Genomic DNA, 17576 nt, shown 5'->3' on the forward strand with positions numbered 1-17576 from the left:
CTAAAATGTGAAAGAATAGGAACAATTAGGAAGTAATTAGTGACGGCCAGTCCAGCCTTCTTATTTTGAGCACTCTTACTAATAAGGCTACTTGGTGTTTGAGATCCTTGATGAGCAAAAGAGGCAAGATTTGGGTTTCAGTAGCTTTGCTTGTTTTAGAAATTTAAATGGCATGTGAGCTGGGGAGAAATGCCATCAACCATCATTCAGTTAGCAAATGTCTTCCAAATGCACTTGTGTTTTAGTGGTAGAAAGCAGTAGATTAAGATATGAGGTCTCTGCCATTTGGCAGAGATTTTCTGGCATCACCATCCCTGGAAGTGTTCAGAAGGTACCTGCATGTGGTACCTGGGGACATGGTTTAGTGGAGAACATGATGGTTCTGGGTTAATGGTTGGACTCAGTGACCTTAGAGTCTTTTCCGGCCTTAATGATTCTCTGATATTATGACATAACATGGAGTCACTGGTCTTCTGGCCCACCATTGTTGTCTTCAGTGGCTGCATATTTTCACGCTGCTTTGACATGTCAGTATTAGCTGACCTCTTGTAAACAGAAATAACATACACTACATCTGAATTTTATCAGCTTATTATGATTTGAACCATTTTGTCTTTTTGCTACACTTTCTCTGCTTTATATGGAAAAGGCCTAAACTACCAGGCTGCCATTAACAGACCTAATTATTACACGGAAAGAGAAAAAACATCTATTAAATCTTCCCTGTTAAAAGTGAGGGCAGACTGTGAAGATGTGTTACAAAAAGGCTGCCTAAACTTTGCAGCATTACCATCCCTTACCTCCAGAGACAGAGCATGTGTTAAAAGCCAGCAGTAAAGCCCTGAGACACTGTGGATTTATCAGCTGAATGGACAGGGAACAACAGTATTTTTCATTTTCAATCTGAAATGAAGAATCTGAAAATCTCCAAAGCTTCTAAGGAGCAAACAATGATGATTATCCCCCATTTTATTAATTTAAGAGTCAAGCACCAGCATTTAGGTCACTTGGCCAAGGTCACCAACTGTCACCAGTCACCAGTTTTTTGATTGGTGTTGACTCCCACTGAATGGTGCTGACTCCAAATTGACTCCCATTTTCAGGCACTACTTACTACAAAATACTGACCTTGTAGTCATAGATTTTGAGCTAATGCCAATCATGCATTTAAAGCACTATACCAGCTAGTCCATCTCATTTGGGGGCTTTTTTCTCAATTCACATGGCAGGACTTAAAAACATGTTTCTACTGACTATCCACAAAACTTTTAACCTTTCAAATTCTGGTGTTTTCCAAACTGCCATCAAAAAGAATTTTTACGTGGGGTGTGCACACTGGGGCTTGTAGCCCTCAAAGGCTTAACCCAATTGACTCTTACAGAACTGTGACAGTCTTTCATATAAAGCTCTTCATATCAAAGGTTTCTTCTGTGCCATAACTGCTCGTCACATCAGCTTCACTGCCAAGCATGGGCACTAAGGGCTTGGTCCTGCTGTTAAGACACATGGTTAAGGACTGCCCTTCCTTGAACAAATACCCTACTGCTTTGCACCCAGGTGCACATGGGAAACAACTTCAAAGGATACACCATGGTTCATACACACAGAGCAAGAAGCTGCATGATACTCTCATGTCATATTTCAAATATAATTTTTCAGAAAAATCACACTGGATCCACAGAAAACACTTTCCTTCGAATTACTGCCTCAAACCTTTTTTTACCTGATCCTTTCCCTTCTACTCAGAACCTCAAAAGCTTCCACTCAAATTACCCAAAGCTATCATTGCTTTAGCTGAAGAACTTGTTGGGGTCACATGATGGTTTGAAAGCTGTGGTTGAGATTAATAGTGTGTTACAATAAACACAGTGAATAATGCAAAGCACAGAAACGACGGAGAAGGAAGTGGGGGGACACATCGTCTGACGCTATGTTTAGTTTGAAAGAACACACAGGTCAGAGTGAGACTTCTGGCATCTTCTCCTTTACAAATTAATCACCTGCTCACAGTGACCAGCAAATTTCAGCTTATAAATAAAGTTCAAAGCCCCCAGGTCCTCATTTAAAAATGGAGACATATGGCTTGCAAACAGCTAATGGAACAAGCCTTCCCAAAGTTTGAGCTCATTCCCAACTGAGAGATCCATTTCACAGTAATAACACAACACAGCCATGAGTACATGAGCTTCAGACTTCCTTCCTGTATTTTATAATACCTTGCACTTCCACAGCAGCTTTTATCTGGTGAATGGAAAAAGTTGTGATGAACATCAGCTATGACTTTTCAAAGTGTAGAAGGCACTGCAGGAACTGAGAACATACACAGACCCTCAGCCATACAAGCCTCAGCTCAGAGACGATATATACCCAGAAACAAAAAGTTCAATGTTGTGCACCCACAAATCTCAAAAGATTTAGAAAAAAGATTAGCTTACTCTCTGAAACCTGATGTCTGCAAGTTTGGGGGCACAGGTGTCTCTTTTTGTCTGCTTGTTTACCATAGCACAAACCATGGCTAGCTCCAGTAATATCATACAGATAAGGAAACAGTTCAGAAGGATAGCAAATCCTAAGGCTTGCTGTATCGCTCACTTGGAACTGAGAAAACTGAGGTTTAAGTTTTGTATCTGAGAAGCCTGTGGCAGAAACCAGAAGGCTGAATTCCTAGCACTCACTCCAATCTCTGGACAGCTCTGCCTTCAATGTTTTGTTCTTCTAAAGCTGCCCAGAAAGCATTTTTTTCCACACAGAATCTACTGCTTTGGGGGCTTTGTTTCATGTTAGTCACAAATCTCTCAGTATAACCTGAGGTAGAGCACAACACTGGCAGTCCTGCAGTGAAAAAGCATCTAATGGGCCATAAATTAATGTTTCATTTCCTTTAATAGTGTAATGATTAATTCCTTCTTCAGAGCAAGATTTTGTTGTACATTTGATAGTTACACTATAAAGAAAGAGGGTTTTTTAACATTCAAAAGGATCAAAGCCAGAATGCTGCTATTTTTGTTTGTGCTCTTGTAGCTTGACTCTTCAAACAGTTTTTTCTCCCCGATTTTGTAAAAAGGTAAAAAAAAAATCCATCTCAGATGAGACCTTGCACAGCTTGTCAAGTTTCAACCCACAGTGAATTTTTTCTGCAGATATAAACCTCTGAAAGTAGGGGTTTCTAATGGAAATGCTGACATAACCTTAACTATACCAGTGCCGCCGTAATGCTCAGGTTACCAGGAATATTTCTGCTGCCAATTCCGTTTAACAAGTCTGAATGCATATAATTTGTTCCAGTTGTCTTTCCTCGGAGTGGGGCTCCTTTGTGCACACTTTCCAATGTGGCTTGCATTAAAAGAAAGAAAAAAACCTCCTACTCCTATGTAAATTCATATACACACTGATACGGTTTTATCACAGCTAAAAAAGCTATAAATCTGCTTTAACTGATTCAGTGTGTTCCCTGGCCTGGAAAGGTGACTTGTTTCATTGCTGCCCTTCACTGAATGTGACAATCATAACTTTGCTTCATTCTTTCTGAGATATTTACTCCTTGCAAAAAAACCTTGCAAAAGCCCCTGACCTGCCTCTCTGTGTATTCATATTATCCTCTCCTGACCAAATGTCCCTCTGCTTGAGCCAAAAGGATTTGAGCTGGGTCAGGATTTGACCCTGGCTATGCTAGGAATCTAATCCAAATGCCTCCCACCGATACCAGCGATAAGAATCTAGTCCTATAGCAAATGATTTGCTTCTCACCTTTGGCTCATCCTGAAGCCAAACAACTGCCAGGTTAAACAAATATTCTCAGGGTGCAAAGTGAATTCATGAGGCAAGAGCTTAAGGGACAGCAAGGTAAGTGGGCACTTCTAGAGCCTCATGTCCTGTGAAAGATCTGCAGCTCGCACACTGAAATCTCTCTGATCTTTCCTCCTAGAAGGAAGAGTGAAATAGGAGGAACAAAAACTCAACAGGACGGCTCCACTGCTCAGTGAATAAGAACAGGAATAATTCATGATCTGATCCTCCTCACAGCCACCAGTTTACAGCTTCTTACTTGATCTTCAGGGTCTAAGAGGCAATGGCTGATGCTTGGAAACTCAAAACCTGAACCTTGTTGTCATCTTTACATCAGAGATAAATTCAGACAAATGATGTGAGGACAAATTTGCAAATACATCAGTGAATTTTTGGAAGTTTCAGTGAGTTCCAGTAGATGTCAGCTGTGAAAATCAAGCCAAAATGGCCATCTCCCCACTAACTTCTCAGGCTTCTGTGGACCCATCATCAGACACAGCTCTATCCACAACGAGCGGAAAAAGAGAAATCTCCTCAGGATGACTCAAACGCTGGTGGCTTGAAATGTCTCTATCTAAACTGAAAGCTTATGGTTAATACATTTCTTGTTTAGTTTACTGGCTAAAATTAAAAGAGAGAAATTTAGGTTTCAGTTTCTCAGGCTGAATTCTAAGCACATTCCCAAATTAGAAGCTAAATCCATTGAAAAATTATGTGAAACTGGTTTTCAAAATGCTTTTTTCAAAGCACCTCACGTAATCATCAGTCCTGTTCTAAAAAATTATTCTTTTACCAAGGAATATTTTTTAAAGTATTGCTAAATGAACATCTTTTAAACCTTTCCTCTCCTTAGGATGTTTTTTAGTAAATTTCTGTAGTGTGGGGGGGAGAGGAGGAGGGAGGATGATGTTAAAAAAGTTTTAATAGGAAATGCAATAACAGAAAGAATATTTTAAACTTTTTAAAAGACACTTGGAAATTGATTTGCTGTATCTTCCAATTCCTGTTTCCCTTTTGTAATTATGAATTACCATTATGAGTAACACTGACTGCTAATGGACTCTGCAAATCTCTGATAAAGGATGCAGAGATTAATTGCCATTCTTACTTAACACACTTGCTTGAGTAGTAAAAAAGAAGCAATAGAAAGCACTATGCAAAGACAAAACACAGCAAGAGAACAGACCCTCTGTTCACAAGCTTTTTTGGAAAGAAAAACGAAAGCCTTCCATAAAAGAAAATTGAAATTAATTGAAATTTATTGTTAGTTTCAGATGAAAAAATATCAGTTACTCAGATTACACTATCAAAGGTTCCTTTGCTCTCCTCAGTCAGATTCCTGAAAATTCTCCACTTCTAAGACGCCTGACATGATACTATTCCTTCTTCAAAATCCTTTCATATTCAGTGCCTTTTGTCCTCCCTGCTGCAGTTTGATCTCACTGTACTTTCCATCATGGTGCTGTAAACACCTAACCCTGTGCTTGAGCAGGACTCCTACAGGACAACTCCTGTGTCTGAATTTAGACCTGTGGATCAGAGGAGAGCTGCCTGATGCAAAGCGGGCTGATGCTACCTACATTCAGCCTTTCAGCTGGTCACACTGGGCTGCTGAATGAGTCTGAAACAGCAGTCGCTGCATGGCAGACTCTGCAGCACCAACCACATCAAGGATACAAAAGAAATAAACACTGAGCACGCACAGACATTAAACGTTCTGGAGAAAGTGCCCTGTGTTGCTAGAAGATGACTTCTTTCTAGATCCTGAGGAGATCCAGCCAGAGCAGCAGCAGTGGCAGATAATCTGGTCAGTTACTCACTGTAAATTGCCAGAAATGTACCATTTATATAAAATTAAACTATTTGACAAAAACCAGATAAGGCTATAGGAGTCCTCAGCAGCCTTTTCATGAAGGATTTTTCTTCATAAATTTGGGCCAAATCATTGAATAAAAAACTGGAAAGCTCTTACTGAACGATAGGAAGGGGAGGTAAATTACAAACAGTGGTTGTCTTTAACAGCTCAAGGCTGCTTTTTAAAGGTTTAAAAAAAAAAAAAAACCTTAAGAGAAAATAGGTTATAAATCAGAAGGTCTAGATTGGTCCAATTTAGTTAGAAAGGAAAATGAAGACCTTAGGGGAACTTACTGCTTCAAATTGTCCAGCACTCCAAACAAGAAAAAGTGGCACAAGCAGTACAAGAATCTTGATTAACTCCGCGACCATGGATTTTGTTGGTCAAGCAACTCATTCACGTAGATCCCAGTATGTGGAAGCAGCATGGTGTGGCTACTGGGGGCAAACGGATCCTGATGTGATCCATTTTCCACTGAAATCACGGATCATAAAGAAATCATCTCCCAGGATCTGACCTCAGAGTATTTATGTATGTAAATGGATTTTCCTCCTTGTCCACTGCCAATGCAACCTGTGCCAAGGTAAGGGCTGCATCCTCCATGCTTTACACAACTTTTAACCCTCCTCTTAGAATTCAAAGTGTAATAACATTGCGAATCATGCCTGCCTTCCCCCTCTCCCTCTCTCTCCAGCAGCAATGTCACATTGGGTGACTGGCAATATGACCCTCCACTGCTGCTCCTTCTGTGAAAAATGCCCTTAGTGGTAGAAAAGGTGCAAAACTGGTTGAGCAGCGGTGAGCAACGAGTTTTTGTAATAGGGATGTATCTGAGGGAGAAAACAAGAAACTGGGGTACATATATTCAGAAGTGGGTGATATGACTCCAAAGTGTATTAGATGCTTCCTAAAGAGATTTTAGTAGATGTTACCTCCAGTGTCACCAAAGTAAAGTAATTTCTAGGACTAGAGAGTCAGTTTTAGATATTCTTACAATTTTCTGGTATTGCCTTACTTCTGTTAGAATTAAATGAAATCCATGCCGTGGTCTCAGAAATTGTGTTTGAGAATACTAAAATGCTTCAGACCAGAGGGGATTTGGGATTTTGTGGCTCCCATGTGCAAAGGCTGTTTCAAGTGACTACATATAGCCTTCCTGTCTGCTTGATACAATCAGCTCTGAGAAACACACCAGACCCCACAAAATGACAAAAGCACACTGCACATGGAATGCCTACTCACTGATGGAAGAGTTGGAAGAAGTCACATATTTCAGCTTTGACTATGAGGCAACACAGTCAGTGCTCTCAAAGGAATTTTGATGTCAGCTTTCCACAGATTTCATATATCTTTCCAAATCTGTTCTTTGTCACTCTGTACAACAGCCATTTCCCTACATCAGCCCTGTGTTGGGCGGAGACGTACCTGCTAATGTCCCCAGTGCCACAGCTGTGGATGTTGAGTGAAGTGGGCAGCAATGGTCAGCCTGATGTGCTCCTCCTGAACACCATTCCCTAAAGATGCCCAATTTTTTTTAATGCATTTCTCATGTCATTTGCTGGTTCAAATGGAAGAGAGCTGCCACTGACAAGCTAAGCACACACACCTACAGCCCTCCTTGGCTAGTGCTCAACCTCTCCCAGCTGGCCAATATTCTCCCTACAGTCCCACTTGCTCACGCTTCTTCTCCCATACCCTTGTCAGGGACTGCATGTTCTGATCCAGCACAGCAGCTGTTAGTTTCTTAAAACAACCAGATTAAAGACTGGATGCCTTCAGACAGTTCTGCTGCTCCTGAGTCCTATACATATATACCTACACACCAGTATACATAAGAAACCTGAAAAACTAATTAGTGTTTCTTAATGTCTACCAAGATACCCCAAGTCAGCCTACTTTTCAAATAGTGCTGAAATCCTCAAATCAGGAAATCTTAAGGTTTCTGAACAGAAACATCCTGAGATGTTTTAGAGAGACAGGGCTGTTTAGTCTGCAAAAGTGAAGGCATGTGACCTTTCGATGCTTAAAGGAGGATTATAAGGAAGATGGAGAGACTTCTTACAAGGGCTTGTACTGATACGACAAGGGGTAATGGTTTTTAACTAAAAGAGGAGAGATTTAAATTTCATACAAGAAAGGAATTACTTATGAGAGTGATGAAGTACTGAAACAGGTTGCCCAGAGAAGCTGTGGCTGCCCCATCCCTGGAAGTGTTCAAGGCCAGGTTGGATGAGGCTCTGAGCAAGCTGTTCTAGTGGAAGGGGTCCCTGCCCATAGGTGGGGGTTGGAACAAGGTGATGATTAAGGTCCCTTCCAATCCAAAGCATTCTAGGATTCTATGAAATGGAGACATTCACATCTTAGTTACTTTGGGTAATTTTAGGTAAAGTAAAAAGCCTTCTGGACTTGACATACATAAAAAGAAAAATCAAAAGGTCCAAGTCTGAAAAGTCTCTTTTTCCTTACAATTATGTACCTGCTGATATTATAGGTAAAATAAAAACTGGGGCTTTCAATGTTCTAAATTACTTAGAAATAAAGAAAATCAAACAATGGCTTGTAATGCATCTAACATAAAACTAAAAGCTCTAAAAGATGCCCACGTATTTGTATATATATTAGTTGGTTTCAGCCTGCATTTGAGAATTTAATTGGACATTTTTCTGGAACTGTAAAAATAGTATTGCAGACAATATTACCTTTCTGGAATGAAAGGAACTTAGATAAAGAATAGCCTACCGTATCTTCAAAAAGTAGCATGTTTCTTAAGTTCCATGTGCATTATATTTGCAATTTACATGCGGATTTGTAACAGTGGTGCTGCTCCCTGGGTGTTACTTACTTTGGATGGGCTTCTCTAAGGCTGAGTTTACACAGCTGTGGTAGGAAAACCTAGCCACAATCAATTAAAAAGTGCAACACAAATCCTTTGGACAGCATTCTCAGGCTGTCCTGCTGTTGAGACAGCTACTATTCTCCGAGAATGAGTGCTCTAACTGTATTAAACTTAGTCCTAACCAAAATAAGCTTTTACTAATTTTCACCATTTAAGGAACATAAAGACCTGCCTTTGTCATTTAAAGTTTAAGCTGACTAAGCCTCATAGAAACAGAACGTTAAAGAACTAAAGCAATTAAATCCATTTACAGAGGTCAGAAGAGTCTCCGGGTTTTAGACATGATGGGCTTCTATGGTCTGTGCTTCTTATTCATGTGAACTTTCAGATTATGGGTTGATAGGTGGCAAAATAAGTCACCTTTGTTTTCCTCTTGGTAGCAGAGTGATGCTGAGCTGATCCTAGCAGGTCACCAGTGTCCTGGCATTACCTGCACTTCTGATTACTGAACAACTAGAATAAGCAGGCAAATGAGACCCCAGACGCCCTGCCTTTGTGTGGGACATATTTATTACCAACCTACTGAATCCTGCACACAAAGAAGGCCTCAGGGAATGGAGTATGTCTACAAGCCAATGCAAAAAGCACTGAGAAAAAAAAAAAGAGGCTAAATAAGCAGGCAGCTGAAAAGCCTGAAGTCTAACTCACCAGCACATTGATAATACAATAATGTGGTCAACCCACTGTGTGGACTCTGAACAAGGCTTTTTTTTTTGTTTTTCAGCTAATTAGTAAAAGAAGAGATTAAGGTCTTTAATCTTGCTTACTCTTTCTTCCTTCTTTTTACCTGGAGGGTGTGCATGTACGTGTACATATGTATTTCCTAAATGAGCAAAGAGAAAGTACATACATATACATTAAGATGTGGAAAACATGAGGTGGAGTGTGAGTCTGGTTTTATTTCCAACAAGAGGGTCATTGACATTATTTCAGATTTCCATGTTCTGTGACTGCAAGCAGTCAGGTGTGTGTGTGTGTGTGTGTGTGTGTCTTATAGGGTGGGAGAGGAAGAGGGAAGCAGAACAGAGGATATGAATTTTAATCAGTTTCCTAAATGAATACAACACTATTTCCCCCTACTCTCCTTAGGATGACAATTCAGAGGAGATAACCTTCTCCTTTGAAAAACCTTGAAGGGAAAGTTTGTTTTTACCATAACAAATGCAACAAAAGAAGAGAGAAGCTGGGAAAGGGGGAGGGCGGACAAATTAAATGTCAAACTTTCTCTCCTTACTTGAAGATAACAGCATACTAGGAAACCTTCTTAGAAGCTTAACATAAATGCAGTTAAGCTGTTGCCAGCTGCACTAAACCTCTCTCTCACCTTTCTTTCTCTCTTTCAAGATATCTTTGAATGCCTTCTCCTTCATCATAAATCAGACCTGTGAGCAATTATCACTCAAGCCGGATGGCAGTGGCCTGAGTGGCCACTGCTATTCCACTGCTGTAATCTGCACTTCGTCAGGTTACACTACCCTTGATGAAATTTCACATTTCTTTGCCAATGAGCGTTACCTCTCCATTTATGACTCACTGTCTTTGCAGCAGAGAGCTGTGAATTTCATTCCTCTCCTTGTAATTTGCTTAAGCATCACAGACCATCCGGCGGTGCTGAGCACCCTCAGCAACCCATCGGGGAATCTCAGAGCATCCCGGGGAGTCTCAGAGCATCCCGATAGGATGTGGCTGCGCTGCTGCTCCTCAAATACTTACCCTGAGGGCATCTCTCAGCGCCTCGGAGGGAGACTGGACACAGACACCCTCCTCTGAGATGGTGCTGATGCCATTGTCACAACTATCAAAGGAACTCTGCGTTTTCGTCATTGCCCTTGGGTGACAGGTTCCTGACAGGTTCCGACCCCGCCAGCCCTCAGGCTGCACCTTGCCGCCCTCACATAGAAGGGGAAGGCACTTTGTCCAGTCTTTCAGCCGGGAGTTAATGAAATAAAAAAAGCCAACCTCCCCCGAAATTCCACCGCCGCAAAAGGGAGCGGGCTCCAGCCTTCAACTCACGCCAAGTTTGCGAGCGCTGCCCGGGTACCACATGGGGTCCCGCACAGCAGCGCGCACGGCACCCAGCGCGGACCTGCCCGACGCTCCATCTTCCAACCTTTGCCGGGCGATTTTTTACTTTTTATATAAAACCCCCCAAGCCAATCCAACGAGCACACCCGCTCCCCCAACCAACCTACATCCCCGCGCACAGCTGTCAAGAAGGGCATGAAAAAGTAGGCACAGAGAGAGAGAGAGAGAGAGAAAGAGAGAGCGAGAGAGTCACTCACCGTTGGCGGCGACACACAGGTTTCCAGAGCCACTTTGAACTAAGAATGACTGAGGGGCAAACTCTTCCTCAGAGTCCGAGCCCGCGGCCGCCCGGGCCGCGCCGTCGCCCAGCGACCGCCCCGGGCCCTCATTGGCCGGCGGCGAGGGGAGAGGGGAGGGGGACTGCGAGCGGGGGGTGGAGGAGGCGGACGAACAGGGCAGGGGGGGACCTGCGGGCCACAGACACACACACACAGAGAAGGGAGGGGGGGAAAAAACACAGAAAGAAATAAAATGAACAAAAAACCCACGGCAAAACACGGACAGAGAGACAATAAAAGTCGAACCGGGAAACGAGGGAAGGCCGCCCCCCCCACCCCACCGCCTGCCCCTGCGGGGCAGCCCTGCCTGAGGGGCGGCCGACTGCACGTATCTGACCCCGTTACCTGCTGCCCCTGGGGCTGTTGCTGTCCTTTAAAACTCCTACCCACCTCATATCCATCCTTTAAAACTCGCCTCCGTCAGTTTTTTTTGTTGGGTTTTTTGTTTTGGTTTGGTTTTTTTTAAGATGTTGACATCGGCAAGAGCTCCTGGTGCGAGGTGCGCTTTGTGCCACATGGGCGCTCACTGTCAATGAATCGTTCTTATTGATGCGGCCGCGCTGCGTCTTACTAAGAGAAAGCTTTGCTCGACGTATTGTGAGGTGAATTATTTCAGATTCCATGTGAAAAGTGTAAAGTCCTTTTGGGGACTGGTTTAACAATTCCCTTCCCTCTAGTTTATAAAGCAAACAGCGCAAGACCTCCACCATGCAGGCAAGAGGTAGAGGAGAGGTCTGGGTACCTCTATGTGGGGCAGAAGCACCTCAGCAAACCACCGCACTGATATAGGGCAGAAGCACAGCTCAGACCAGCGTCATTTCGTTGATTAAATGATGAAAAACATGTCAAATCGGGTTCTAAGATTATATTTTACATAGAGCTGTGCCTGACTGAGGAAGAGCTTCTACTGATGGCAAGGAAATTGAAATCAGGTACGTGTAGGTTAAGTAGATTCAATTGGAAAACCACACTGTAAGCAGTTAATGGTTATCAGGGTCTTATTCCAATCAGATTTTTAAACAAAACTGGAAGTCAGAAGCCTCAGACTGGTGAAAAAACTATCAGGCAAATGTGGAGGTCAGATATGTGCAGTACATCAATAAAAACAGGGGGAATATGAACACAGACATATAATACAGGACAATGCATTTAAACATGAGCTTTTCCCCTTGCTACATTTGATCTGAAAGTCATAATGATTAATCTCCCACATTTTCCCAAATACTGAAATTTTATCATGCAAAATCCATCAAAATAAAAGAACAGTCAGCACAAGAAAACCAGCAAACTTAACAAATCATCTGTTTCTAAAAACCCACGTTTTGAACATAGCATACCTCACAACATAGGTGTACGATATTTCTTACTAAACACAACATAAACACTTAGAAAAGGACACATACCCAAAACAATAAAGTGGGTTTAACATTTAAATCCCCCCCAAGCTGGTTCTGCTATGTTTCCTTCCACCTTGGTCATCGGTTTTTCTCATCATAAACTCTTGGATGTCACCTCCTTGGCATATGCCAGTCATATAAATTGCTAATTATAAACAGAGAAGAAATTGTGGCATCAGAAGCAAACCCTGGGATCCAAGGAGAATACAGGACTGTACCTGTGCTCAGAGACACCTGTCACCTGAAGGAGAAAAGCCAGCGTTGGTTGAGAGCCTGCACTCCATCGTGTGAACAGCCGCCTGTGCAGCACGCAGACTGAGAGCCGAAACTGGGAGCCCTGTGTGTTTTGTTATGATCAGCAGTGGAGTTGTCTGGGTCTCCTTCTTTCTGACAACCCTCCAGACAGAGAAGTTCCTCCTTTAGGAATGCAGCTTATAAGGAAGCCCACTTCACACTCCCTGACCCTTTTTATGATGCCAAGGCTGTAACCTTCCCATTGTGCTAAGTACTGGTAGGAGCTGGAGAGAGACAGGAAGAAAAAGGAGCATGTGCAAGTAGATGAGCACTGCTCTCCTTGTCACAGTCCCTGACATGAAAACAGATTCAGCTCTAATTCTGATCTGCTTTTGGAGAAGCAAAGTCTACTCTGCATCATCTTCTTTGTGGCAATAGAGATTTGATGAGCCCTGACATGTAACAAAGTTTAAATCAGGACTTCGATTTGCTATGCTTTTATTACAAAACAGGCTGACATGTATTTCTAATCCCATATAGTCAGATGCTGTATTCTAGTGTGATGATGACTGAAATGGAAAAGAAGTGTTAAGTCAATGTCTCCCTATACACCCCTACAGTTTTCCAATGTACTTTGAAAGGAGAGGACACATTTTTCCAGCCATTGAGAAAGACAATCTAGATTAAAAAATTATTTCAAGCCTTTCATTCATTTACACAAACACCAGCGAAAATGCATAAAAAGGAGCTTAATGGTGTGACTAGCCAAAAACCAAAAAATGTATGGTAAATTACAGCAGAGCCCCAAAGCTCTTCCTGTGTTTTGCTCCGACAGCACGCTTGGCATAACTATACATGAATTCTGTAGTCTGGACATAAAGAGCAGGAGCAGAACGAGCTGAATTTGGAATTGTAACCCTAAAAGCAAAATGTCAGTGCTTTTGTCAGTCCACATCAGAAAGTTTCTGCCATTTCCACATGGTTGCAAGTTGTTGGGGTTTTTTTTGGTAGGAGCTTTCCCCGTCTCCCAGTATTGCAGTTTTGGCAAGGATAAAAGAAAAAAATGTAAATAAAAATATAACCAAAACCTTTTTAATGGCAACTGTGGGTTTTAATCAACTCCACCATTGCAGAGCGCACATGAGAAGATCCCGTGGGCTTTCACGGTCATTACGTGCACTTCCAGCAGTGCATGAGCTGACCTTTACAAGGGAAGACTCCCTAGGAATTGTGCATATTAACCATGTTACTGAGGGCTGTGCTGCTATGAAGGGCACAGGCACATACCGCCATGCTCCCTGGAAAATTGCCTTTTGGGCAGGAATGACAGGGTGGATTCAACAGGAGATTTTGCCAGCTGCTGGATGGAAGGTGTGCACTAGGCAGCTCTGCTGACAACATCCAATTAAAATGCATGGGAAGCAAAGCAATACCTTCCTTTTTAACAAGTCAACAAGGCTGTAAGGCAACTGTGTGTTAAACTGTGGATCCTTTAAGAGAATTGCCTCTTTTTTTTCTTGCTTGGGACAGAAAACCAAGAATTAAATCTGACCTTTTCACAAAAATTAAACTAAGAGAGAGACGAAAGCTACAAGTTTGTTTCCTTCTCAGACAAGTATCTCACTGAATTTACTGCAACTGCATGTCCAAGTAAAACAAGCAGGATTTGGCCTGTAAACTTTCATTCCAGCTGCCAGAGCAAAATTTCTAATTGATTAGAGCAAAATGAATTTGCAGCAATACTGGGTTGCCATGGAACCTGAACAAGTAGGACAATTTACTTTGCAGTATGTGCTGTTTCTCCTTCAAAAATACAAAACAGAAGGACCAGATAACACATTCATTATGCACACTCTTGCAATTTGGAACTTAAAGAAAAACAAAACTGATTCCAAGTATGGGCCCCTTGGCATCAATTTGTAACAATCTTATATATCCACTTGCAGTGAACAGTCAAAATTATGTTCTTTGGACTTGAGGCAGGAATAATAGTCGTTGAATGTCTCTGTATGAATGATGTGATTCTTGCACATATTCAGAGGAAAACAGAACAGAACCTTCTATTTTATCTATGTGCCAGTATTTCAGATTAAAATTTAAAAAAAAAGAATCAGGGGAAGATATGTTGCAGTCTCCGGTAGACTTATGAAAGTACTTAGGAAACACAAACTTTGGAAATAAGTTAGTTCAAAGAATCTGTTTCCCAACTTAACCAGTATTCAGGCATATTATATTTAGGGAAGAGACAAGCAGAGCAGAGACTAAATAGTTAGGGGAAAGTAAGACAAACAATAAACACGCCTTCATTTTATGCTGCACATTTGGCTGTAATATTTCAGAATTACTTTATCTCTCACAGGATTTGGCATTCAGAGATCAAGAGCTGATTTAAAACGGGTGTATTCATGCTAGTGTGAATAGAAGGGCTGCCAGAAATACAGAACATTCACAGAGATACTTCTAAAGAAGGTCAGTAAATTGTTTCATGGACTATATTCACTGGATTATACTCATATGTTTATAATTTGTCCCAAAAGAGGTGAAAAAGAGTGGATATATACAAAGGCTGACTTCTCACAGAGCTGAAATGACAAGTCAACAGGATTTAATAGTGTTCAATATACACAGAATGGTATTATCTGTTATCAATAAATAAGTAGTATCAGCTTTTTTCACCTAGTAACTTCTTCTATCAAGCTTCATCCAAGAACCTTTAAGGGCTTTACAAGCATTGGGTATGTAAACTTTGAAATACTGTTATCAGATCTGTTGGGATCTGTTATCAGATTGGCAGATACAATGGTCAGAGGGCTGGAACGCTTCTTCTGTGAAGACAGGCTGAGAGAGTCGGAGTTGTTAGGCAGGGAGAAAAGAAGACTCTGGGGAGATCTTCCAGCAGCCTTCCAGTACTTAAAGGAAATTTGTAAAAAAGAGAGAGAGCGACTTTTTACACAGGCCGATAGTGATAGGACAAGAGGGAAGACTCTTAAACTAAAAGAGGAGAGATTTAGATTAGATGCTAGGAAGAAATTTTTCCCTGTGAGAGTGGTGAGGCACTGGCACAGGCTGTCCAGAGAAGCTCCGAATGCTCCATCCTCAGAAGTGTTCGAGGCCAGGCTGGACAGAGGGTCGAGCAACCTGTTCTATTGGAAGGTGTCCCTACCCAGGGCAGGGGGTGTGGAACTCGATGATCTCTCATGTCCCTTATAGCCCAAACCATTCTGGGGAGCAGACTTACGCTTCTGACAGATAAGGAAACTGAGGCACAGAGATGTGTAATAATTTGATTCAAAATTCTGTCATTTCCTGTACCTGCACATCATATTTCTAGCCACTGAAACAGTCTAAAAGGCTGTTTGTCACACTCAAAATACTTTAAATTAGCAGAATTCTCACCATAAAGGAACAACAGGTGTGGGCAGGAGTACTGTGATTGCAATTACCTCAGTACAACAACCGCAGTAGTTCTTTGCATTAAGTCCTATCACTGACAATGCCTTTGTACCACCTTAAAATAGGAAAGTCTCTAACCAAGGTTAGAACTGGTGCACCAATGATGTTAAGCACCACGGCAAACAAAAGACATCATGGTACAGCTCTGGCCTTTAAAACGAGGCTTTGCTTTGTGGGTTCACAGGAAGGCTGTGTAAATGATAGCAGAGTGTATTCTGTAGTGTGCTGGCTGGGTTTATTATCCTGTCAAAGGAAAGAGAGTGTAAACAGATTAACTTCTTTTTACGTCTTCCCCTCACTTTACACAGGAGTTTTGAGTGACTTGTACAGACACTGACATGAAATCTTATTGATCAATATTAATTTGTAGCTAATCTTGTGCTGGAGAAAAACATGACCTGCCTAAATAACCCTTAGGTACCTCTGTCTGATAGCAGAAATAAATTAATAATTTAGTCTAAAACTCAGGCAGTTTCATCTCATAGCATATCTGATTGATTAAAACCCCACCAGCATGAAGCAGTCCTGCAGGGCTGAGATCCTGTGTGAGAGCTATCCTATGCAAAGTGGCGAGCAGGGTGGACACCAGGACATCCCTGGGTTGCTGACACATGGGATGAAGTGGAAAGGATGGCGCCCTGCTTGCACAGCAGTGCTCGGTTCCCTGCAGAATATAAAAGGCAGTGATTTGCTCCACTGGTATTTCAGGGCATCAGAGATCCTGCTGGATTGAGGAGGGAAGTGGGAGAATATCTGCCAGTTTGCTTTTCAAGGTGAAGGGGAGTGTATATGAAGCCCTGATTATCACATTCTAGAAGTCTGGTTTAGCATCCTGAGCCTCACTCCTTCAGAGATGGAGAAAGAGAGAATTTTCCTAAGGGACAAACAGCATTCATGCCTTTTCTCATGGCAGCATATCATGCCTTTCCAGTGGACAGCATAATACACCTCTGGAAAAAAAGCCAGCTGAACTATCTGTCTGGCGAAATGTGTCAGTGAATCATAGGAATAAGGAATTGTTGTGCAGATTTATTGCTGCTCTTTAACAATAGGTGGTCACAACATTCTTAGTTCAACAGGCAATATATATCTTGTGTTTAGAATTGATTAAAAAAGCAGTCTTGGAAAAGTAGTCTTAGTTATTTATATTTCCTGAATTTCCACCTGCACTTATGTTTATTTTACTTAATTTAATTTAGTGTATTTGATTTATAGTTTTAAAGCCAGAGGGGAAAATTAATGAAACAAAGGGGACAAATGAATATCATCTTAACAAGAAAAACCTGGGCAGCTGCCATGTCACTAAAATTAAGAAATGATTAGTTGTGCCCAGAAAATGGGAACTAATCACATGCTCTGTATGAAGACTGGCATACTGGGGAAAAAAGGGCCATGTGAGGTTAAAAAGGAATGAATAAATTCACCTGTGCTGAAGTGGAGTATGAAGAAGACATGTTACATGGACTTCACCTGCCTTGTGGGTGATTTGTGCTACTCTTCCAAATTGTGGTTTTTTCCCTCCACTATGCTGTGAAGATAGGCAATGATTTTCTTTAGCCATTTACCAGGACAGTGCATTTTCTATTGAGGAA

General features: G+C 41.8%; 1 protein-coding gene across 5 annotated transcripts in view; it reads right to left on the reverse strand.

Moving 5' to 3' along the window:
- The window catches only part of TENM4 (teneurin transmembrane protein 4), a 1563960-nt gene that overhangs the window by 250749 nt on the left and 1295635 nt on the right, over window positions 1-17576 (reverse strand). For 4 of the 5 annotated variants that reach the window (XM_032099028.1, XM_032099031.1, XM_032099030.1 and 1 more), the window contains one exon: window positions 10820-11029. The exons of the other annotated variant lie outside the window; for it this stretch is intronic. In XM_032099028.1, the coding sequence (XP_031954919.1) occupies window positions 10820-11029 (210 nt within the window). The remainder of the gene's footprint in view (window positions 1-10819; window positions 11030-17576) is intronic. 5 annotated transcript variants of the gene reach the window in all.

The sequence above is a fragment of the Corvus moneduloides genome, chromosome 2 (genome assembly GCF_009650955.1).
Source record: "Corvus moneduloides isolate bCorMon1 chromosome 2, bCorMon1.pri, whole genome shotgun sequence".
NCBI classification, from domain to species: Eukaryota; Metazoa; Chordata; class Aves; order Passeriformes; family Corvidae; genus Corvus; species Corvus moneduloides.